This window comes from Merops nubicus, unplaced genomic scaffold (assembly GCF_000691845.1).
Source record: "Merops nubicus isolate BGI_N331 unplaced genomic scaffold, ASM69184v1 scaffold1899, whole genome shotgun sequence".
Lineage (NCBI taxonomy): Eukaryota > Metazoa > Chordata > Aves > Coraciiformes > Meropidae > Merops > Merops nubicus.
The window spans coordinates 63,042-87,715 of NW_008629977.1; the positions used below are offsets into that span (position 1 = coordinate 63,042).

General features: G+C 43.4%; 1 protein-coding gene across 1 annotated transcript in view; it reads right to left on the bottom strand.

Annotated features, from left to right (window-relative positions):
* The window catches only part of LOC103779471 (contactin-4-like), a gene marked incomplete at its 3' end in the record, with an annotated part of 78,528 nt that overhangs the window by 43,429 nt on the left and 10,425 nt on the right, over positions 1-24,674 (bottom strand). The window contains 1 exon segment of the mRNA XM_008947094.1: positions 17,194-17,289. Coding sequence (XP_008945342.1) covers positions 17,194-17,289 — 96 coding nt within the window.

Consider the following 24,674-nt stretch of genomic DNA (forward strand, 5'->3'; position numbering starts at 1 on the left):
CTATTTCTAGAGAGCAAAACATCAAAATCTCCCCAAAAGCCATCTTCAAACTCTATTCATTTGGCTACATAAAACTGAGGAACATAATGAAGAGCTGATGTGACACCTCTGCCTTCCTCTCCTCACAACAGATCGTTGTCCAGAAAAATACACCTGCCTGAACGACACAGAATTAGATATTAGGAGCAGTCCATTATATCATATTTAAAACAAATGGATAATTCCCTCTCCCTGTGTCTCTAAAATAACATGGGACTAATGGAACATACAGCAGAGGGGATAACACAGACTGGAACATCCATAAGTGCATTTGCTTGTGTAGCAACATGTAAATAAATACTATATCAAACTCACTTTGATTTCAACTAGTGCAATATTTATGGCTTTTCAAACCTGACAGATTCCTTTTGATAAGGTTTCACACACTAATTGCTCTGGAAGTGATAGACAGTTCACATCCCATAGGCAGTTTGTAACAACAGACGCTCAAAATCCAGCCTGAGATGGCTCCTGGTGACTGGGATGTTTGCTGGAGCTCCAGACACGGAGCCTTTCAGCACAAAGAACCAGCAGTAACAGGCAATTCGTGGTTCTCTAATTACACATTAGACCCTACATTCTGGAGGAAATTATTACAAACTTCTCCTTTCTACTTCAGGGCCCTTTTCCATGTAATTTTGCCTAATTTACAACGCTTTTAATTTCCTCTTTAAAGCACATTCAAGTAGGTCTCTCAAACACAGAATACTACTCCAAGATTTCTGACAATATTTTCTATTTTTAAAGGTGAGGAGCAACTCCATTAGCAGCAATCCCATCACCAGGAGCAGAGCCCCTGCCTGGTTATCCACTGCAAAGACCTACGTCTGACTTGGATACTCTACTTCACTACCCTGATCACCTGGATTTTGATGACAGATCAGAAGGAGGTGAAGATATTTGGGTGGCAAATCTTCACTTCTCCAAGGACAGCAGGATGAAGAAGTTACTTGCCTATTTTTTTGGTATAATCTATGCACCTTGGCTCAAGCCATCAGCACATGGAAGATGTTCAAGCCCCAAACTTTTCTTGCTCTACCAATTACATGAAGAACCTTTTTCATCCATGCTGATTGGTTTCACACACTTGGCTACTTGCACTGCCCACATCACCACCACAGGCACATGCTGGAAGAAGGAAAGGGGATTTCTTTTTGCCAAAAGAATGCAGGTTTCTGTCCACGAGGTCACAAGGTGCCAGGGATTTGCTCAAAGACAACAGATGGGGAAGAGTGTCCTAAATTAGTCAACATCACTCACCTACTGCAAAGGACCCTATGGAAAATTTGGGCTTGTGAAGAGCAGTGGAGGTAAGAAGCTTGTTAGCAGAAGCTTGTGGCAGGAGGGGCCTCAAACAGCAGCTCTGCAACATCAGGAGAGTCTTGATTCAGAGCTCCACTGACAGCCTCTTACTCAACTTGCTATTTACAGAGTTGTTTTAGTTAAACATGTGGCAGCAATATATTAAAACAAACAAACAAAAAAGCACCAGAAGCCTTTTTCTTCACTCCCTTTATCCTTTTTCAGCTCTCACACAAGTTGCTCCTACCATGCCCTGCAGTGAAACCCTGATGCTCAGGCTGCCTCTGTGTTTCAGGACCCAGCACATGAACCAGCAACCCATCCCCTGGATCACACACAAATATCCACCACTATTTAAAAACCAGAACCCAAGGCTCTGCCACTATTGCACAGCTAAATATCCTGGTTTAATTCAGAGCAGCCAGCAGACGCCATCAACTTTAGCAATTAAAAAGGAGATCAATTATTCAAGCCACTTGAATAGAGATTTTCGGATGCCTTTGCAATTTTATTATCAAACTCTTTTTTTTTAATTTTCAAACTCTTTTTTTATTTTCCCCCCAGGAAGAAACATTCTGAGCCACTTGCCAGGACACTAGCAGCAAAACCTGGTCCCCCCTTGTGCCACACCACGGGGCAGGGATGTTCCTGGAGGAGCTGAACCCACCAGGATGCTGCTGCCCAGATGCAAAGCAGCAGAAGTTGGAGCATTTTGCCTTGCAGTGTGGTTTTCCTCTGGTTTGTTGGATTATTTTGTCTTTTAGTAGAAGAAATCTTTTCTGGATTTTATTTTTTTTTTTTAAAGTCTCCTCCCTAAAGTCAGGGCTGTCACCTAAAAAGGTCTCTGTAGCTGTTATGGGAAAAGCTATTAAAACATCAAGATTCTGGTAACCATAAAGCTGAAGAGAGGAATGAAATTTTGAAATGAGTATTAGCCCAAAAATGAGGATCATTTATCATTTTTAATAAGAATAGTGTGGTACAATACACTATTATTTTTTATAGGCTTTACTGAAAGTTACAGAGATTAATCCAATCCTTAATGATTCCTATAATTTGTAGGTTATCACCCACCCTGTCACTCTCAAGTTGGACAGGTGGGAACTGTTTTAGGTTTGCACTTTCCTTCATCAAGCAGTTCTGTCTAATTATGGTTGCTTTTTTGATTTGGTCAAATGCAATTTATTCTAGAACTATGGGAAGTGCTGAAGCTTTGAGATTTTACTCCATACCTCTGCATTCCCTGCCACGGATGGGGCCCTTCCAGGTACAGGTGGCAGCAAGAGGAAAGTCATGAGAAATTTTTCCTGGAAAGAAGAGATTCCCTCAACCCCTGCAGTGCAGCTGATGGTGGTGAGGAACTGAATCCAGCATTGTGTTTTTACATGGTTTAGTAGAGACATTTTCAACCTTTCTTGGCTCTGTGTGTGTTACTGCCTGTGCCTGCTGCAGTCCAGGTTTCCATCAGAGAAGCTGATGCACCCACTGTGGAGCCTCCTCCTCTGGAGAGATCCCAAACCTGTCTGGACACCATCCTGGGCAACATGCTCTGGGTGAACCTCCTTTAGCAGGGGTGTTGGATGAGATGACCTCCAGAGGTCCCTTCCAAACACAACCATCTTGCAATTCTACCAGCCTAGCCCTTCTTCACCTTCCAACATTTGCTGCACTCCAGGCTGGGAAGTGCCAAACATTCACACTTGCTGCTTATTTGATGTATTCAGATACTACAACAACATTTGGAAATGTTTGGAAACATTTGGAAAGCTGGCAGTGGGCAGATTCAGGCTGGATGTGAGGAAGAAGTTCTTCCCCATGAGAGTGGTGAGACCCTGGAATGGGTTGCCCAGGGAGGGGGTTGAGGCCCCATCCCTGGGGGTCTTTAAGGCCAGGCTGGGGGAGGCTCTGGGCAGCCTGATCTAGTGGGAGGTGTCCCTGCTCATGGCAGAGGGGTTGGAACTGGGGGATCCTTGTGGTCCCTTCCAGCTCTGACAGATTCTGATCTGTTTTAGCAGAGGACTCAGTAGTGTTGGCTTGATGGTTGGACTTGATGATCTTAAAGGTCTCTTCCAACTTAAAGGATTGATTCTATGATTTTGCTATGCAAAACCTCAACCATGCCCCCTAGATCCCCCTTACCCTGTCCACAAAAGCCATTCACATCACAAAGTCATACCTAAATCTGGCCAAAACATACTTTTCACTTCTACAGGAACAGGATAACATCACCTTGAATGGAGCAAGAGAAGACCCTGGCCAGCTGCAGCTTGGTGGTGGAAGACTTCACCCTGGCACATCAGGAGTGTGGTACAGACCCCAGCACACCCCTTCAGAGCACCTCCTGCACCCCAGTGATGGGCCAGAGTGGGGAATGCCTCTGACAACAGCAGTGTTGTGTCAACTTCATCAAAGACCAATTTTTGGTGAATAATTGGTAGACTTCTCTTTTTTGTTTCCCCCCTCTGATTGCTTGCAGGCCTTAGTGCTCAGATTTCTCTTAAGTGGCACTAACAAGGTGTTTTGCTGGTAAATTTGGGCATAGCTGATTATCTGAGGTATGTCCTGTGAATTCATTCTGCATTCTCACCCAGCTTACTGAATTTTGTGGACTGCTTGTAGGGGACATTCATAATTTCCAATTTCACTGCAGTTTGAAGCAATCAGCAGCCATAGCCCCATGAATAACACAACACAAGCTGGACAGGAGGCTCAAGTGCACCACAACATGAATCCCTGGCAAAACACACCATGTAGATGGCCCTACCCCACCCCTTGAGCCTCTTCTCCACCCCTACCAGTCATCTGCTGACCACTGCACTGCAGTTTCTGGAGTTTTGGACCATTTTTCTCCTTCATAGTTTTATTTTAATAGCAAAACTACATGAATTATATACTGTACACATATTTCTGTGGGCCTCCAGGCCATTTGATTGCCCTGCTAGCACATTGGATCAAGATTTTATCTTCTCTTCTTAAATAATTGCCAAGTAAGTTAAAGGAATCAACCTGGATGCAGAGATTAGTGGGTAATTCTCCCCTCGACTCCATGCTCTGCCCTCTCCCTCACCCACCACAGCTTCTGGGCCTCACATGTAAGTTGTAATAAAAAGAATAATGAATAAGATTAATAAAAAGTTAATAATACATTTTTTTTGATGAACCCTCCTCTATACTAAACCTGACGACACAGTTCCTCAGCAGGCAGCCTGTCAACTGTTTGCCCACAAGGAAATGTGCTGTCCTTGCTGAGATGGGACAGGGACAAAGCTCTTGCCCTTCCTCTGTGCTGCTCTCAGTGGATTGGTTTGCAGACTGTGACTTGGAACAGCATGAAAGAGCCACCAAGTCCCTGTTGTCAGTGGGGAAATGGGGATGATGGGAATCATCATCAAGACATGAGATCGTGGAAGGCAAGGAACAGACTTTGAAGGTCACTTCTCCAACGTGAGGCACGATAACCATGAAAACTTTTGAGGTTTTTAAAAGTTTTTCCTACAAACCTCCAACCACGTGCAGCTTCTGATAGGGTCTAGCAGGGCACAACACACACCAGAGGGGAAATGGGACTGTACCAGAGGCTCCACTGTTAGCATCTCCTGACCACAAGCTATTGGTAAAGGCAAGTGGCCTCTTTCTACCTGGGGAGAGAGAATTCTTCTTGGACATGTAACTGCACCCATGTGTCTGTTAGCTCTGGCTTATGGCAACAGCAAAGCTGCAGACACGTGCCCATGGTGTGTATGGTAACGAGGCAGAAGTGTTTAAAAATGAGGAAAATGTACAAATCAGCCAAGGTCTGGGGCAGATTCATCCCCACAGCAATCTCCAATGCATGCAGGGCTGTGGATGCTTCCCAGCCCCTCACCTCCACGCTCATCCAGCATGTAGAGCCTCACCTATGGGTAATTAAAGAGGTGGGAGGTCTTCATTACCTGAAGCCTAATCAATAACCCCCCGTATCTGCTGCATCTCCATTTTTCTGTATCTCTAAACCAGTGAAATATTTGATGGCTGCAGAGAATTGAGCTGGCTTATCTCTGGCACCCAGCTCCCAGCCCCAGTCGATGGCTGGGCACGCCGGCTGCCCTGGCACCGGGCACACTGCTGACTCCTCCACCCTGCTGCCAGGGACCTGCATGGAATTCTAACCTGCTCTTTCCTCAGGGAGAAAAATCAACAGCAGCCTCTATGAGCGAGTGGAAAATGTGAGGAGATGAAGTCCTGTGCTGCTGTATTTACTACAGTTAAATACACAAACCTATTTCAGATACATCTGATGGGCAGCAGATAGCCTCCCACATCCCCACCAATCTAACATGCAGGCTGGCAAGTTTTGGAAGAAGCTATATGGTTTTTTTTCTGTCCATCAGACTTCATAAACTGTCTTACAGAAATGTACAGCTCAGGCTGGTCTTGCCTGAGAAGAAAACCCACAAAACAACCCAACCTGTACAAGGGCTTCTGACACCTTGGGGGAATTAGGTTCTGAAACTGGTCAACCTTGCCCAGGATTAGATTTGATGCCACTCTGGGTTAAATTTAAGGTCTTTGGAGTTAGGCTCAACCCAGCAGTGACTCAGCTGCTCCTAGACCAGGCTCTGTTGGAAGGGTCAGTCCCCTTGTCATGCCCCTTCCCAGTGGAGATGCAACCTTGAACTCTACCAACCAAAGCTGGATTGCTGGGCCCGCCAAAAGAGGTACTGCTCCACTGAAGAAGGAAATTAGGAAGCTTATTTCTGCTAAGGAATAGGAAATTATCAGATGGGCAGTCCTGGAGTGAAACACCACCCCCCTCAGCATGAAGGAGTGCCCACAGATAGTCATGGCAGCTGAAATGAAGGCTTCAGGAAAATCTTACCAAGCGTGCAACGTGTCGTGCCACATAACCGTGCCAGCCTTAAAAAAGAGCAACACAACAATGCAGAAATCCCTCACAAATTAAAAAGTTATCCATCTACTATAACCCTTACCCCTGCTAATCATGCAACACTTTGCTTCTGGAAGGCAGGAGATGTGTGTTTGGTCTCCTGTGCCACTGATCCAGGGCGAGATGATTTCACAGCCTTTCCTCTGAGCAATGCAGAGATCTCTATGACACACTCCCTGTTTGTAAGTTATTTCAATGAGGAAATTCCAGTAAAAAAAGAAGAAGAATAGCTTGATACAGCCCAGAGAGTGGCATCAACATCCTTGCAAAGTAACACCCATCTTCACCTGACAGCCTGAGATAAAGCACCTCTGTGGCAGACACTGTCAGCAGCAAATGGAAAGGAGAGAGGGGGGAGATCAGCCAGAGAAAAAGAGAAAGGGGGGGCTGGGCTCAGGCTGCTAATTACTTATGGGCAACCCTCAAATGGGGATAAATGTGCTGTAAGCTGGGCATGGGCACAAGTGCTGCTCACCCTGATTCTTAATTCTGTGCTGCAGTTCTGCTGTGCAAGATTCAATCATTGCTGATATTTCCCAGGCTTGTTCTATGTAAAGTGCTACACAGATCACCTTAAGAAATGACTCACAGATTTAATCTGTCAGTTTGTTTTCTGTTTAAAGTCAGAAAGAGTTAGTCTAAAAATCTTTTTTTGTGTGTGTGTGTGCACTTGCTTCAGCAAAGCTAAAGGTCCCTGGGCTTGTTTTAAAACATATTCCAATGTGACCTAGCTAATCCTTTAATACCAGCTTTCACTACCTTTGATCAGCCTCTTACTGTAGCTATAAGAGATTAGATTAAATCTTTTCAAAAAAGAAAGTTAGTTTGCAGAGAATTTTCCTACTCCAGTGAATTAATATTATGATCAACTCCAGGACTGAAATCTCTGGCCAAGCAGTGTGGGTGGTGTGTCCTTCAGGGGAGATCTCTGCATGGCCAGGCACTGCTAGGTGATGCTCTGGACCTTGCCTCTAGTCAAAAAACCATTCTCTTCACATATTTGATAAACAGTTTTGATATCTACCAGCTGAAATCAACGTCACACGTAGATATTCTCTATGGATTGGGTAACAGAACGTGCCCCAGCCAAACCCCTCATTTCTTTTCCAGCAATAAACCATCACCTCCACAGGAAGAAGTGCTCGTGCAGCCAGGACCATGGGCTAGCAGAGCCTGGGAGCTGGACTCAGATCTCCAATTTATTTTAGAAAGAGATCACAAGATGGTGCAACTTTTGATAAAGGCCTATTGACTGAATTCTGCCAGAGGACAGGTTTCACTCCTCTTCTGGCTCTCCCCCCTTTCAATACCATTTCAATCTTCATTTAGTGGTGGCTGCAACTGAACAGGGGAATAAACCACATGACTAGCTCACAGATGATTTCTTTTTAGAGATGCCACAAGCTGTCACTGATAGATAAAAAAATCTATTAATGTCATGTTCCTTATTATTTTGGTATTTCCAAGGTCTTTGCTGGAGAGTTGAGCCTCTTCCCTTCTAGCTTCCCAGACCTCCTCCCTCCCTGCCTGGCTGTGACAGTGGAGCTGGGGCATGAATGTGTCTTGGGAGGTGTCTGGAAGGAAGCCTGCAGTGGTGCTGATGCTGAAGGTGACAGATGACACATGGCAGTTGGAAATTTGGGTTTGAGAGCCTGTGCTCAAGCCTGTTCTTGACTGTGACCCTGTTCTGCAACCCTTGCTCACAAAACCCATCCCTGATGAAATGAGACAGGTCACAGACATAACTCAGGTGCTTAAAAGACTGAATCTAACCTGATCATGGGGTGTGTTATTGGAAACATTTGTAATTTCACAAATTTCTCAATTAAACCAGCACTGCATGTTCTCTGTGTTGTCAGAAATACCAAACTGAAGCCATTCCCATATGAGGGACAAATTTATCCTTTTCCCTCACGCTCAAATATGTTGATAAACTCATGCACAGACTGAATCAGCAGTTTCAGGGAAAGGATTATGTCAGATTAATTTTAATCTAATCCATTTCTACCTCCTGAGAAGCTTTTTACTTCTTGCTTTTAATAATTTAAACAGTGACTGTGGCATAGTATGAAAAATAAATGATGGGAGATGCACTTTAAGTGGAAGTTACAACTCTCAATCACTTCTTATTTAAATGAGAGTTTCATATGCCTGATTTGAAGTTTAATGAAACCCCTTTTTGCTGAACTGTAATACTCTTCAGCACGTGGAACCAGACACAGAAGAATTACCCTCTCCTGCAGCTCCCAGAGCTGGTGAGGAAGCCCCATGTCTGACTCACCCACTCCTGGAAGAGATACCTCAAGTGAATTAGGGGTTGTCAAGAAGAAAAGCTGCCAGGCTGCTCGGATCCAGACACAGCCTCCAGGAGCATCCCTCCACTTCTTGTGAGCTGGGACCTTGCCTCTGAGTTATGCTGCAAGGTGCTAGGAACTGGCAGGTTTGGGGAAGTTATTTTCTGGTTCTTGGCCTGGTGTATGCCACTTGGAGGCTTTCTGAGCTCAACAGCTTATGCTTTGGAAATCACTTTTGAAATGTTGATGCTTCTTTTGACATGGGAATTTGACTGCTGTCTGGGGATGTGGGAGAGGCACTCACTACTAAGAGGAAAACCTGGTAACAGCTTCAGACACTTTTGAGGCTCCACAGTTGCTCTCCTCACAGTCTTCTCCATCTCCCACATGCATGCTGCATCCTCCTCCAGTGAGAAATATGCAGAGAAATCCTTCTTGAATTCCAGTTTTTCCTATTCCAAGAAAGACACCTGGGAGCTGCTGAGCCCCAGGCTCCTGGGGAACTGCACCCTACGGTGGCATTTCCCTGTTTGTTTGGAAATGGAGCCTTCCCTCTGCCACCTCCTGCAGCCTGCAAGCAGAACTGTCTGTGCACAACCTGCTTTAACTCCTGCCCCACGAACCAGAGAGGTCTGCAACACCTCCTGGGGCTGCACATGCCAAATGTGCCAACACTGGCCCTGCTCCCATGGCCACGTTCAAATCTGTCACGAGCATCACTGATCAGTGCTCATGCAAAATATTTCTCTGAGTCTTCTTTCTCAGCTCTAAGGGACAGTTTACCTGCTGCTAGTTTTGCTCCAACCTTTGGAGCAACCCATGAAAAGCTGCTCAGTGACCTTGCAGCACTTTGACAAACAGTTGAACCAGCCTGCAAGCAGCTTAGCAGATTTTTTGCTTGGTTTCCTAGAGAAATGGAACTTTTACAACCACATTGCTGTGAGAAGCTCCTCTCTAAATTAGCTTCTTACTAACTGGAATCAAATCTAATCATGCAGTCAAGGTTTATGAAGGTATTAGGATAGAAGAGACAGAGGAGAAACTACTAAAGCCTCAGCAAGGAGGTGGCAGGGGTGGTTCAGCACTTGGGTGATCTGCTTGGCAAGATATTAGGATAGAAGAGACAGAGGAAAAAACTACTAAAGCCTCAGCAAGGAGGTAGCAGGGGTGGTTCAGCACTTGGGTGATCTGCTTGGCAAGGGGCAACTGCCCAGTCCTGGCCATATGGGTTGTATGCAAGAAACACAGTTTTTAAAATCTCTGGGTATACCACACCAGAAGAAACTGCAGGAAAATAAGGGCTGAATATTAAGGTTACTGTAGTGAAGTGGGGAGATAAAATGTTCCAGTTTACCTGCTACAGAAGAAACAGGAGGAGAATGTTTCTCCTGCCACAACACGCACAGAAAAGGAACAGAACTTTGTAGGATCCAGCTCCCCATTCCTCTGAAGACTTCCTATAAATGTGCCACATCAAAAAGCTCTGCTGCTGAGAAGTTCTTCAGGGAACGGGCTCCAAGGCTCTTGCCCAAGTTTTAACATCAACTTTGCTTAACTCTGCCTGTAAGGGCATCAGTGGAGAATATCAGAAGCATCTGGCCCCGTTGTTACAACAACGGCTCTCATCATTTATTAATAATGCATTAATTCTTCATAAGTGACAAATGAAAAGGCAGCGTGATGCTTCTCTGAGGAGAAAAGGAACTGTAAGGTTGATGCAGCAGGACAGGGAGTAAAAGGACACAAATACTTGAGAGTAACTGAAGAAAACTCTGTTCCAAAGCAGTCCCTGCCAAGCAGCACAGCTCAGGGGGTGAGAGCCCCATACGCTGATCCTCTGATGGTATAAAAATGCCTGATAATGGTTTTTTGCCTCCTGCACTGTTCTAATTTAGTTTCCCCAGGTTTTCCTCTCCTTTTATTATGCAGTGGGGTCTGTATAAGCACGAGAAAATCCAAGATGTGATACATGCAACAGATTATTTGTGTGACAAACCCCTCAAACCATTCACCACCTAACAGAGGCCATCACACCATCACAGTCAAAACATTTCCACTGTCTCCAGCCCATGAAGTGCCCATCATTGCTTTTAAAAAGGAGAAAAATAAAATAATAAAAGGAGAGGCAAACTGACCAGATGAGTGAGCACGCACTGATCATTTTTTACTGCAGAGCACAGAAGTGGTCCTGGCACCAGAGCAATCAGTAAAGTGTTGTCTGAAAACATGTCTGGTGTCTACACTCCACTCCCTACCATCCAGCACAAAGGGCTGAGATTGAGATGAAATCAGAATTGCCATCTCTTCTGTCAAATGCTAAAATTTAGTTAGTTCTACTTGATTAAGCTGTGCCACAGAACTAAAAGTTCTTCTAGCTACTGGGATTAAAAAAAAAGGGCAGGAGAGAATGAGAAAACCTGAACACATCCATTAGGTGAAAAGATGGGAGAATAATTTCCCTGTCAACGTTCCAGCTCACAGACAGAGACTCCACTTCCAACAGGAGTAATGGCATCAGATGGGAAGGAGTTATTTGAACAACTGAGCTTTAATGAATCTCCTCCTCTTGGGGAAGATGGGCTTTTTATAAGGAGATGGGCACAGCAGAGAGACAGAAAACTGATTTTCCTTCACTCTTGACTTTGTTCAGTCAGAGATGTGGCTCCCAGGTGCTCAGGAAGGTCACTTGTCTCCACAGCAAGGAGCAGAGGGACAAGATGTCTGGGGAACTGAGGTTCAGGACTAGAAATTGTGTTGGGAGGGTTCAGTTTCTGGGTCACCAGGAACTTTGTTAGAGGCCCTAAGCAACTGGGCAGGAGAAGACACATCCTGTAGAAACATCAGCAGGTTTCCATCTGCCTATCTTAGCACTTTACTATCTAAAAAGGCTGTCAGTTGATTTATTTCTTGCACAGATTACTGAGATAAATTGGGAGGCGTGAGAATAAATATGTTACAGTTGTGTATGGGCTATGGACAGAGAGATCTCACAGTAACAAATGCCTCTAGGGAATGCAAAGGGAACACTAAATCCAAATAATCAAGTAACTGAGAGCATTTGCACCAGTTCTTTGTGTACAATCACCATTTCTTGTGAGAAATTTGGAAATCTCCATCTCTAACTTCATAGGATTTTTCCCAAGAGGGCAGGAAGGCAAATGTCATGAGAACATCATGAAGATGCATCTTCCTACAGAAGATCCCTGTGAAACAAGAGAAAATTGAGAAGAGGGAGAGTGAAGAAAATCCTAAGTTCATTTGTCTTCCCAAATTAGGGAGAGGGAAGGAGTTCCCAGCTCGTTTGTTCTGCCTGCTTAGGGGTGTACCAGCCTGTCCAGGGAAACTTGCACATCCTTCTAGGATTGGGGTTTTTTCCATCTCTAGACTCACAGTGAAATACCAAGGATGTTAAAAGGTATCTGAAAAACTGTAGCAGTAAAACTATTAACTAACCCTGCCCTGATCAGCACATAAATCTAGTAAAAGTGGCAGCTAAATGACTCAGTTCCCACAAACTTAAATGCAAAGAACTATTTGGCACAGAGGAATATTTGGGTCTTAAAATTTGGAGATAAAGTTAAAAGGACAGCGACCTCCAAATACTTCCCAGGCAGATCCCCTGTGGAATACAACTCAGAGTCCTGAGAAACTCAAGTGAGTGTTTGCTTTGGTTTTGGGGACTTTTTGTTTATCTTAATGAATAAATTAGAAAAAAACAAAGTTTTGGGTGTTTTTTTTTTGTATTTTTTTTTTTCCTTTTGGCTGGCAACCCCCCCTCCCCAATCCATGAACTCCTACAGCTCTTCTGCAGAGTGCCAGCAGATGGTATTGATCTAGCAGGGCTTTGAAAATGGACAGAAATACAGCATTGTCTTACAGCATCCACATTACAGAGGTCAGACAAAGACATGCTGAGACACCTTAACTAGTCTCACCAAAAAAAAGTCATGGAAACTTTCTGATGTTCCTCCCACTTCCAAACCTGTTCCTGGGACTCAGTTTCCAGGAACTGCCCAGTTAACACCGTGGTAGAGGCCAGTGGCTGCAACGGGGATCCTCATGTTTCTTGCAACAAAACCCAAGCCAAATTTTAGTTACATAGATCATTTTAAGATTTCTGACTGTTCTTTCTTGTCTACATATGGAACTACAGCTGCTCATGGTGCTGTTACATAGGCCCTGAGTGCCATGCTCCTCCAGCAATGTTTACTCTTAAGTTCTTTTGTCTGGAGAGCTTCACAGGTAGGATGGTCACCACACGACCATCGTTAGGCTTCTAATTAAAAAAGCAGTGGAAATAATGAGGGCAAACCCTTCCTATGCAGGGTAATTATCTCAGGAACATGCTAACGACCCGGGGAGGTTTCTCTTCTAGTTAGAATCATAGAATCCTTTAGGTTGGAAGGGACCTCCAAGATCATCAAGTCCAACCATTGAGCCATTAGGTCTCTAAAGTCCTCTGCTAAAACAGATCAGAATCTGTCAGGGCTGGAAGGGACCACAAGGATCCCCCAGTCCCACCCCCTCTGCCATGAGCAGGGACACCTCCCACTAGATCAGGCTGCCCAGAGCCTCCTCCAGCCTGGCCTTAAAGACCCCCAGGGATGGGGCCTCAACCACCCCCCTGGGCAACCCATCCCAGGGTCTCACCACTCTCCTGGGGAAGAACTTCTTCCTCACATCCAGCCTGAATCTGCCCACTGCCAGCTTTTAGTTCTTACACTGATTTAGTGCATGCAAGTGAACAAATGGAGGGGAAAAAATAAACAGAAGAGCTGAAAACTTCTACCAGACAAGGCTCTATAAATACAGCAGGATTTGGTTGGAGGGCTCAGACATCCACTGCTCCAAGGGCAGAAAACACGAGAGAAGCGAACGTTTGATTTGCATTTATTCTGGTTTTCAGTCCAGCGACTTCCTGAGCTCCCACTGAACATTTATTTTCCCAAATTTCCAGCAAGCATTTCATCCCAGGAGGCGATCGCATCATTATGCTGCTTAACAAAATGTAACACCAGGATTCACTGACCTGACAAAGCAGCAGCTCCCTGCTGAAACCCTGCTGCAAGACACACACAGTTTGTTTTCATCTTGGGGAACTGTGGGGGGGAGTTTAAATTCTAGGTTCATATGCTGAACGTCCAACTCTCATTAAACTAAAAATTTGGACCAGACAGCAAAGCCCACGTTGTTCTCTGCAAGCCATACACAGGGAATTTTATGATGCTGAAAATGCCTGTTAATCATTTGGACTGATTTTCAGGATGAATTTCTTGCAGTATTTGAATAGTAGAAAGCTCCTTATTTGGCATCTTTAGGAGGAAAAAAAACCCTCTCAACAACTTATGTATGTAGGCTAAAGTAATTTCACTTTTAGCTGTCAGCTCTTTAAATATGGATGTTTCCAAGTAGCAAAGTGAACTCCAGCTGAAAGGATAAAGGTCTGGATGCAAGTTGGGATTTTTCTTTAATAAAATCCACAGTTTTTAAGATTGAGATGACCCAATGACACAACATTGAGATGGGGAATTTTTCCCTTCTCATTTCCTATTTCCCTAGCTGGAAAAAGGACATAAAAACTCCTGCCTCACCTCTTCAGAGCAACAACCCCCCTCAGATCGCACAGTTTCTCTTTTACATATATATATATATTTTTAAGGTGTCCTTTTCAATGCAGAACAGATCCTAAAGTAAAAAATTAATTTTTAAAAAAGGTATTTTTTTCCCCCCTGACAGTTCCACACTGAAGCCTTGCTCATTAATGTCCCCAGGCACTTTTTGCAAGGATGATGAAGTTACGTCTGCTGCCCTAATCCAATCCCCCAAATAAGTAATTGCATTTCCTCTGTCTTTACACCACTAACACTTTCAAGGAGAGATGTGATTTTTCACTCCTAGCCTCAACGTTTGTTCCTGTTGCTCTACATTAAATACTTGCAATGTTCTGTCCCAGCAGTGGGACGTGGGGGGATTGGAAGGAACCGACCTCTACGGCTTTGCTTTGCCAACGCAGCCCTGGGGATGGAAGCTGCCCATGAAACATGACAGCTTCCCAGCTACTTCCCAGGGACATCTGATATTCTCTTATGAACCTCCATCTGCCCAGAGCTGGAAGAGGAGATAGCTGTGCTAATTGTGCAGTGATTGCTAGAGCCCAAAGAGCTCTGATTACACTGGGAGACGGGCAGTTGGCCAATGGAAACGTGATGCACGTGACTGAGAAGCATTAATTTTGCTGACTCTTAAAACTCTTATTTCTAACCTAAGAGGAAGGGAAAATAACAGAAAATATTGCCACGGAGAAGATTAATTCCTGCAGAACAAGAGCCTCAGTCTGAATTAACTGGATCTGTTTTCATTTTCCATCAAACCCTCTCTATGCAAACCAGAGAACAACAAGCGGCGTAACTCCAGCTCAGCTTAGTTACAGGATCATAATAGCATCAATTCAGACTAATTGTGGATCTGGCTACAATTAAGGTAATTTTCTAGCTGGAATAGAGCAGGGCATAGATGTTGGTCATGTAGGAAGTCATCTCTCATCCAAATGATTGAGGGAAATAATTACCCTTCAGTCTTCTGCTTTTCTGGGTGCCAGGAACACGCTCACCTCCTGCTCACCCTAAGATGTGTTATCCCACATTCTGAACCCAAACTGGAAAACACACCAGCACCTTTCTGGAATGTTTTTGTATCAATAATACATACTCCAGACCAAAACCTTCCCCTGAATCACCAGAACAAATGCAGCACAATTTCCTTATGGTGTACACAAGCCACGCGAGGTGCTCGTGCTGCAGAGATTTCTTACACCAGACCCAAAAACTCTCAGGAACAGCACAGCAAAGCTTTGCTAAGGACACCAAGACAAATGCATGATTCCTCCCTTATCTCCACGTGAATCTGGATGTATGAGGTTTAAGGATCACCAAGTATTTCTGTTCCAAATCTCCCCCCTTTTCCTTTTTTCCCCCCCTACAGAAGTGAAGCTGGGGATGATGTTTCACCCACAGCCCTGCAGATGAGCTCGTGGCTGAGCCACAACCAGTCCTCAGTGGTTTTCAATATCCAGCTTTGGCAGCTTCCTCATCAGATGTGGCTATGAGACCTACCTGCATAGGCTGAGGGGCCAGATCCCTCCATGCAGACCAGGGCACATGTAATTTTGGAGTATTGTTAACTCTCTAGGAGCCACTCTCATCCAAGTTAGATGCTGTGATAATGAGTAAATTTGTGGGCTTGACATCACAGATATAAGAACCACCTTCAAGTAATGAACATCAGAAACCTGAGATCACAGAATGGTTTGAGTTGGATGGGACTTTAATGATCATCTAGTTCCAACCCCCTGCCCTGGCCCCCTCCCACTAGACCAGGTTGCTCAAAGCTCCATCCAGCCTGGCCTTGGACACTCAGAAGGCATCAATTAAACATTGTTATTGAAACTCTGCTGATAATCTCTGAACTAAAAGGAAAAAAAGGCCTCTGAAGCCAAAAGATAAGCAAGGCCCTACCCAAATAAATTACCTGGGTACCTACATTTGCCAGCTGGTCAGACACAAGCCAAAAAGCTCCAGAAGCACTTGTCTCCTTTTATCTCAGCAATAAAAGCAGCCTAACAGCAAACATCTCGCCGGGCAATTTTCATCCCACTGATGAGGACAGACAGATTTCAAAAGAGGATTGGAAATTTCTTTAAAAGGGACAGAGATCTGCAAAAGCTGACTGCTCGTTCAGGAGGTACCAAAGGAGCCCTGAGGCAAGAGCCAGCCACAGCAGCTGGCTGCCCATCGTGGTGGTTAATGGCACCAACATTTTGGGGCTTTTTTTTTAAATATAAATGTAACAGGACAACACATGTTCAGGAAGTCAACCCACAAACAGGACTGGAATGTTTAAACCACATCTGTGCTCAACTGGAAGAATTGGTTTGTGTTTTCTAAACCTTTACACCCTCCTCTTTGCAGCAAAGTGCACCAAAATAAACTTCCCATGTTATTTATTATTATAAAAACAGTAGGAAGAATTTATATTGCCATTCCAGAAACAAATCATCATGTGAGACCTGGACAACTAGTAACAGACCTCAAGTACCTCGGAGATAAAAACATTGATAAAAAATAAGAGTGTGAAAAATATAAATAATGAAAAGATGATGCACAAAAGTGGCTCTGCCATTAATCCTCAACCTTTTTGGAGGAGACACACCCAGGCTACATATGGAAAGGCTTCTAAAAGTTGCACAAGAGCTTGGCCATGCCTTCTATCTATGCACCTATTGCTTTATTTTGCATGAGTTCACCTCCTAAGTGCAGCCAATTTAGTTTTTTCTCTCTTCTTAACACCAAACTGGGGATCTCCCAGTGTCAACACAATCACCCAGCATGACCCATTTGTACACTCATGTCATCATTCAGGTTGGAAAAGACCTTTAAGGTCACCAACTCCAACTGCTAGCCCAGCACTGCCCAGTAACCCACGTCCCTCAGCACCACAATTCAGTCAAGATGGCACCACCACAGCCTCCTCCTTTCAGGTGTGCCATTGTAAACTTCCCAAAACATATCCTGAGAACAAAACCCTTCCAAATACTTGCAGAGGGCTGAAAACAAGAGAAGGAAACTGCTTTACCTCCAGAATGTGGTGGTGGACCACAGAGCAGAACCATGCCCTGGCCCTGACGGACGGACACCGTGCTTCTTGTTCTGGTTTTGAAGTTCTCAAGATCTGCCAAGAGACAAAGAACTCAATTAAAGGGAGTGTAGTGTTTTTTTTCCTCATGAGGAGAGAAGGTTCATTTGGGCTTTGCTGCTTGACAGAGCAACAAAGTGAGCATCAGCTTGGCAAGTGGGTTGGTGGGACCTGGGTGGACAGTGTGAGGTTCCTGTGGATGCAACCACCAGAGGTTCATTAGGGCTTTGCTGCATGACAGAGAAACAAAGTGAGCATCAGCTTGGCAAGCGGGTTGGTGGGACCCGGGTGGACAGCGTGAGGTTCCTGTGGATGCAACCACCAGAAGCAGTGAAAATGTCTCCACAGGCTGCAAGGCCAGTAAGGGGGAAAAGGTGCTGATTCACCCAGGGCAGAAGACACACCTAGAGAAAACTCTGATAGGGCTTTGCTGCATGACAGAGAAACAAAGTGAGCATCAGCTTGGCAAGCGGGTTGGTGGGACCCGGGTGGACAGCGTGAGGTTCCTGTGGATGCAACCACCAGAAGCAGTGAAAATGTCTCCACAGGCTGCAAGGCCAGTAAGGGGGAAAAGGTGCTGATTCACCCAGGGCAGAAGACACACCTAGAGAAAACTCTGATGCTGCTGGCTGTGTTTGATGAATTTATGAAGAATTACAGCTTTAAACAATCACCACCTTCAGTTATGTTACGAGGCAGCTCTGTTCCCCTTTAGGAGACTTGTTACTGATGCCCTTGCAACCCATGTGTAGAAACCCTTCCCTTCCCATAAGGAAGCCTCCTGTAATAGCTGTGTGTTAGCTACACTGTGCTTTAATTAAATTAAATTACATTCCTCCTTCCACCTCTCTCCTTTTCCTCTCCTTTTCCTCTCCTTCAGAGGCCAGGCACTGCAAAAACACAACTCCCTCCCCTCTCCTGGCACGCTGAATTCAAGAAGTTTGCTCTTCAGCAGCAAAGTGACTCTCTGGGAGCTGAGCAGTGGCACCAGGAATCGATCAGCAGCACGCAGGAGCACTAATACACTGCATCACCTCAGCAGCCTTTTATCTTAAACAGTTTCTTGCCTTTCCATTTTCTTTTTTTTTTCCTTTCAGTGTAGCTGAGCTGTGGTTTGGTGATTACAAACCTGTTGTCAGTGCAGTTGGGAACCAGAGAAAACACACAGGGAATAAATATTGAACAGCAGGAACCACTAGGAACATCATTAGAAGGTTACAAGGATGAAAAAATTAAGACTTGATTTTTATCCCCTCTTGAAGATGTTTTCTGGAAGCACCAGCATGCATAATTAAAAATAAATAAAAATGAGAAGAAGTCACTGTTTCATTTTAGAAACCTTTTTTTCAAGGACCCTTCTTGCTATAGTCAACTTCAGGACCAAATCCAGGCAAAAGTGGAACTACAGTAGAAGTGGAGAGTAACCAAGATGCTGTTGCCATTTGCTTTAGGTGCTAAGGCTGTTGCATTATCCAACCCTTTGGGCAAAATGAGTTTACACAGGAGGTTCAAAACTATATTTGAGATGAAAACTGGTCCAAATTGAACCTGGGTATTCATTTAACAGCAGGTTCATCAGTGTGAGTTGTTTGGTCATACTTGGTGTAGGTACAGGGAGAGAACAAAGGGTGGAGCTTCCCAGCCTCAGGTCAGAGATGAGAAAGTCATGTGAAAAGTAAATGTGAACCAAGTCCCAGTCATTAAAGAAGATATTTTATATACATATATATCTGCACTAGAAAGAAAATTGCAGAAGTATTGTTAAATCTCAACTAATATTTCATGGAAAGTTGTCTGCATCTTTATTTAGCTATTTATATCTTCCTCCCCATTGACAGAACTAACACAACATTAGGCCATGTACACAGAGATACCCAAAACACTGTAAAGATTACACAGAATTCCCTTTTCAAGCCTGAATCTTAAAAAAAAGCCACACAGAAGCCTGCTTTGGAACAGATGAAAGAAACACTGCCTCAAATCTGAGCCTGCGTGTTTAAATCTATTTTATACAGTGCTCCAGGGAATTCTTCTGTTAATCACAGGGGAGGGAATGGGAAAGGTCTTTCATTACTAAACACAAGAAACAGCCACCTGCTTGGTGATCCAGCAACTCTTGATTTCCAAAGTATGGAGAGAACATGCACAACTCAATAATTTAAATGAAAACCTAGTCCTTGAGATATTTTTTTTGCAAGGAATAAATAACCCTATTTGTTGATAAAGTAGGGAGCTATATATTTATGACAAGAGAAGGATTGCTACCAGGAAAAGAAGTCTCTGCTTGGATGAACTAGGAAATGATGGAAGAATGGTCAAAATCAACTGGAGGCAGCAAACAAAGCAGAGCATTCATCACTATCATCCACAGGGCAGACTATCAAGCTTTGAAAGTCACCTGTTGATTCTGAAAAGCCTCATGCACGTGGTAAAAATCTGGATGCAAGTAAACTATCAAGATTAAGATAATTATAAGAAAGGCTCATGTCTCATCAAGCTAATTAGGCAGATTATGCTCGTGCATTGTGAAACTTGCAGTGGGAGAGCAGCAAGTTCAGCATCCTTGATGCCTGGAGATCAAGAGCACATCCATCCACACTTCAAATTCATTTTTGCAACACCTAATTAGTCACTTGAGTTAACAATACAATCATAGAATCAATAAGGCTGGAAAAAACCTCTATTAACAATACAATCATAGCATCAATAAGGCTGGAAAAGACCCCTGAGATCATCAAGTCCAACACTCCCATGACCTCTGAACCATGTCCTGAGAATGAAGCCATTGATCCCACTACCTCTCACATGCTAAGCAAGCACTTTACCATTTGAGCTGCTTCCCCCATAATAACACCACTCAGATTTCATTCATAAGAAACCTCATTTTAACACCACCCTGCAATCTTTCTCAAGGCATCAGAAGTGCCCTGAGTGTTGCTGAATGGTTACAAAGCATCCAGATCAGTGCTGTGTGGATTCAAGAAGTTCATTCAGCTTTCCCAGGCTAAGTGGACAAAACCTTTCCCTAAAAAAAAGCAGAATGTTGCCCTGAAATTCTGTACTGCTGAACTCAGATGGAGGTAAAACTAAGAAAGCTAAGAAATTATTCTCTATACTTTTGATATCAAAAGACAGCAAAAGATGAGGAAAAAAAATAACCCTCAGCATTGCAGAGTGACTCTAAATTGCAGCATAAATGGTTTGGGTGTATGTGTCTCCCTTGGCATGAATATTGGGTTCCACTTTGCCTTGCTCCCAATCCCAAAGCTCCTGGCTAACATAATCAAAGCAGGACCCCTCTGCATGAGAAATCCTAGGCTAGGGAATAACTCACAGATGAGGATTTTATTTTAAAGATGTGATTTCAATTAATCAGGATCAGATATTTGTCCGACTGTTAGGAAATAATACACTTGCAGAGTAGTTTATTGGCCTATTTAAGTTTTACATTCTCTATTTAGAAATTACTTGTTAAAATTAAGAGAAACCACTGAGGAATGCAAATATTAATGCTTTCTAATTCTGACAATGTCCTGCCAAAGCTTATTTGGAGCTCACAATACTAACCAGTGACTTAGCTGAAACTGGAAAAATAATTGTTTAAGCTCTAGTAACTCCAGCACCACATGAGGATGTGATCAGTAACGTTTGTAGTGCAAAGAAGAATCTCCCAGGGAGGTGTAGCAGGGATACACTCAGGTTATCACAATTAACACTGTTACTCAGACCTCATTTAATGAGTGAGGATGTCATTTAAGCTTCTTCATCTCCACAGCATCATTTCTCAATGAGAATTACCAGCCCTAGGTGAGTATAAAGCTGTAGGCACCACCACCATACTAGTGACTGCCTGACTTTGGGAAAATCACTGAAGTTCTCTGTGACAACATTTGCACATTTCCAAAGATGAGTACTTAAACTCTGTGTGTCATAAAAGAGACTTAATTAGGCCATATTTGCACAAAAACTTGACAACTGGTGCTGAAATGCAGTAGAGTGGAACATGCTATTAGCATGGGTGTGCCAACAAACACCCTTTAATGTGAACCTCAATGTCTTTTCCTAGATTTTTCTGTAGTCTCCAGTAGAACTCTGCCTTAACACCCAGTGACACAGCTTAAACAGGTACTGGTGAGTGATGGCACCCTGGTACAGATGCTTCTTCCTCAAAACCACTCAAAAGTCCAGAAGTTGCCAACAGCAGCTGGGGACCCCATCAGATTTTCAGTCTGGGTAGGGTACTGCATCAAATGACCTCCTTCTGAAACTCAAATGTGGTTTAATAAAAGCTTAAACAGTCTGAAATGATCCAAAGCCCCTGAAGACTGGGTAGTTTGTCTCAGTAAATGGCATATGGAAATTTTAATCAAAACCATATGGCTTTTCACAGCAACAATTATCCAACTTTGGCTAGAGTAATGAAAAATTTCCCCAAGTTTTATGTATAAAAAATTAGTCTTTATAGCAAAGAAGATTCAATTAGAAGCAAACCAAAAGAGCTGCAGCCTTTCATCCTTTCTTAGAATTAGTAGGACCTCAAGGATAATCTGGTCCAACCTTTCAGTCTAGACAAGATATCTCAGCACCCTCTCCAGCTGAATCTTCAAAGCATCCAGAACCTTAAAGATGTATTAGGACCCACTTGGGTTTGTATTTTATTGATGAAATTGGGCAATTCTTTTTCTAAGTGACCACGAGCTAAGTGCTGTAAACCCAAGTTTGCTCTTTTGAAGAAATACTTCACAGATAGCATTGAAGGACAAGCCAACAAGATTGAGACCAGCTCACTTGCCCTCATATTTGACCTCTGCTTTTTGGTATCGACACCTCTTCTCCTCTACAGCTCCACTGATGGTTCTGCTCTTCAGACCTCTCACCCTGGAAACCAGCCCCAAACAAGGAGGCTGCAAGAAACAGGTCAGGGGGGTTTTGATAGAGATATACCAAGTTCTGATGAAAGCTCAGCTCTGTTTGTCTGCCTTTGTTTGCCTGAGGACAGTTCCCATAGTTTGGCAGGGGGGTTTTTTTGGGTTTTTTTGGATTGTTGGTAGTGTTTTTGGTTTTTTTTAATGGGTAGCATATTTTTAGACACCAAAATGCTTTCGTAATTAGACCAGCTCTGAAATGAAGAGTGAACTCTCTATGCAAGAGGGCTATTTTAGAACTATTAAACAACCCCCAAAATACTACAGAAAATTACATGCATAGTAAATGATTCAAATCGATGCTGACAGGTGTCTGTGCATCTTTTAGAAACCCAATTTATGTGACTATATCAAGTAGAAGGAAGCCCTGCTGCACATTGCCTTGAATGGCATCCTGTCAAAAACTCACACACCATCAGTGAACCCTTTGGCATTACACAGAAGCATTTTCCCCCCCTACTACTGATTAGAAAAGCAGTGTCAATACTATTTTTATCTATTACTGTTGTTTATCTGATATGAAGCTGTTTCCCCATCTACAAAAACACACAGCTATCAATCACTTCTTTATACATCACTGAATTTTAATTTCCAAAAAAAAACATGACTAATATTCAGGCTTAGAGGGGAAAAAAAAAATATGTTAGTGGCTTTTAGGCTGCTATATTTTACTTAAAGTCTATCTCTAGAGACTTTTGTAAAGCAAATTTGATAACACATCATTGACACTGTTCTACTGAAACCTGAATGGTTAAAAATGAATCTGATCATTTAAGAAGTGAAAAATTAAAAAGCTAAAACTTGTTCCCTGGCAATTTTTGGGTTTTCTGTAGTTGGAAAAAGGAACACATTTACTGCAGATATTAAATGAACTTCAAAGCACCCATACAAGAGCAAGTAAAGTAATAGTATAGAGAAGGGGAAATTACATCTTCATGTATGTGAAACTCACAATCCACTTAGGTACACAGATACAGCCAAGACACCTAAAGTCAATTTTCAAGCATGACTTAAAGAGATTTAAGGAGCATAATGGGGTTTGCCTTCTCCTACTCCTCCTATCACTTCAAGATGATCCCAGCAATCTAAAATTTCGAATGATGTTTAAGGTCATATTCAGTCCTTGAATCAAAATCAATGGGATTCTTTTTTTTTTATTAAAGCCCACGTGACTCATCTCAAGGGGAATCTGAACAGGTTGGCAATGACAAAAAGACTGACCAGAAGGATTGGCCAAATCTTCCTAGTTCTGCCTGAATCAAGAGCCTTCTACTTGTATGCCCTCTTTTAAATTGTTTTCATCACATCTGCATAACTCTCTCCACATACAACAGAACCAACTTTAAGCCCTGGACAAAATCCACAGCCAGATGGAGACAGAAGTCATTTGCATTGCTGCCCACAGAATGATCTGACTTCATTGACTGTAGGCTATGAACTATGCTAATCTGCCCCACCAAACAGCCTCGAAGATGAGATTCTAGCACATCTCAATCCATTGCAGATTTTAGAGGCCATTGAAGAAATCATAGCCTGTCTCCATGAAGGTAGGCTGAGAGCACTTTAACTGATGACTAGCCCCCACAAAAGCATTAAAGCTTTTTGCTCTCGAAACACTTGACAAGATTTGCCTGCTGATATTTATGGCTCTAATATCTCTGAGCACTGTCTCTATAAAACCCGTGCCTGACTTTTTAAAAGCAAGGTTTGATGTCATCCTTTTCCCAAACACACAAAGATTAAGTTCTTCTGCCCATGTCCTTGCTGTTGTGTCAAGACTACGCAGTGGGTTGTGCAGCTTGGAATAAACCCCCCTTTGATACAGAGCTTAATAGAATTTTAGTTGAAGAGCTGATGTTCTAATGAATAATTTTTAGAGTCACCGATTTCAGAAATAGTTTACAAGTCTTGGGGATGAAAGCTTTCTAATTTGACCTTTAGAGCAGAAATTTCACTGGGATTTCTACTTCACTGAAAAAAAACCCTGTTCTAGAGATAACATCTGGACATTTCCTTACCCTGCCTCCCCTTTGGAAAATATTTTTGCTTGGAATGATTAGTGTAGGCATTAAACAAGCAGCTGACTATGCTTCTTTACTGAGTGGCCAGGTCCAGCTTGGACTTTGAGAACTTTCCCTGATCTTTCCTGCTACACTTCTTGCAAGACAAAAATTCCCATCCCAGCCAGAGCCAGCTGCAAACGGCCACGTTGGGGTTAGGACAGGAGAGAGCTGGTGTGTTGGTATGCAAGCCAAGAGCCTGGTGTGACCTGAAGCCCTCCCCACTCCCCCTGTCACTCACATCCCTGACCTATGTGTCATCTTGGACTCTGACATCTCTATCTGGGCTCTCATACTGAGACTGCTTAAATCTCACCAAGTCTTTCTGACCACCATCTATCAAAGACAGATTGATTTGTCTACCCACATGGCTAAAATTCCTCCTCAGGCTTTTACCTTGCACCCCAAAGACTGGGATGCCCTTTCCTTGAGCATT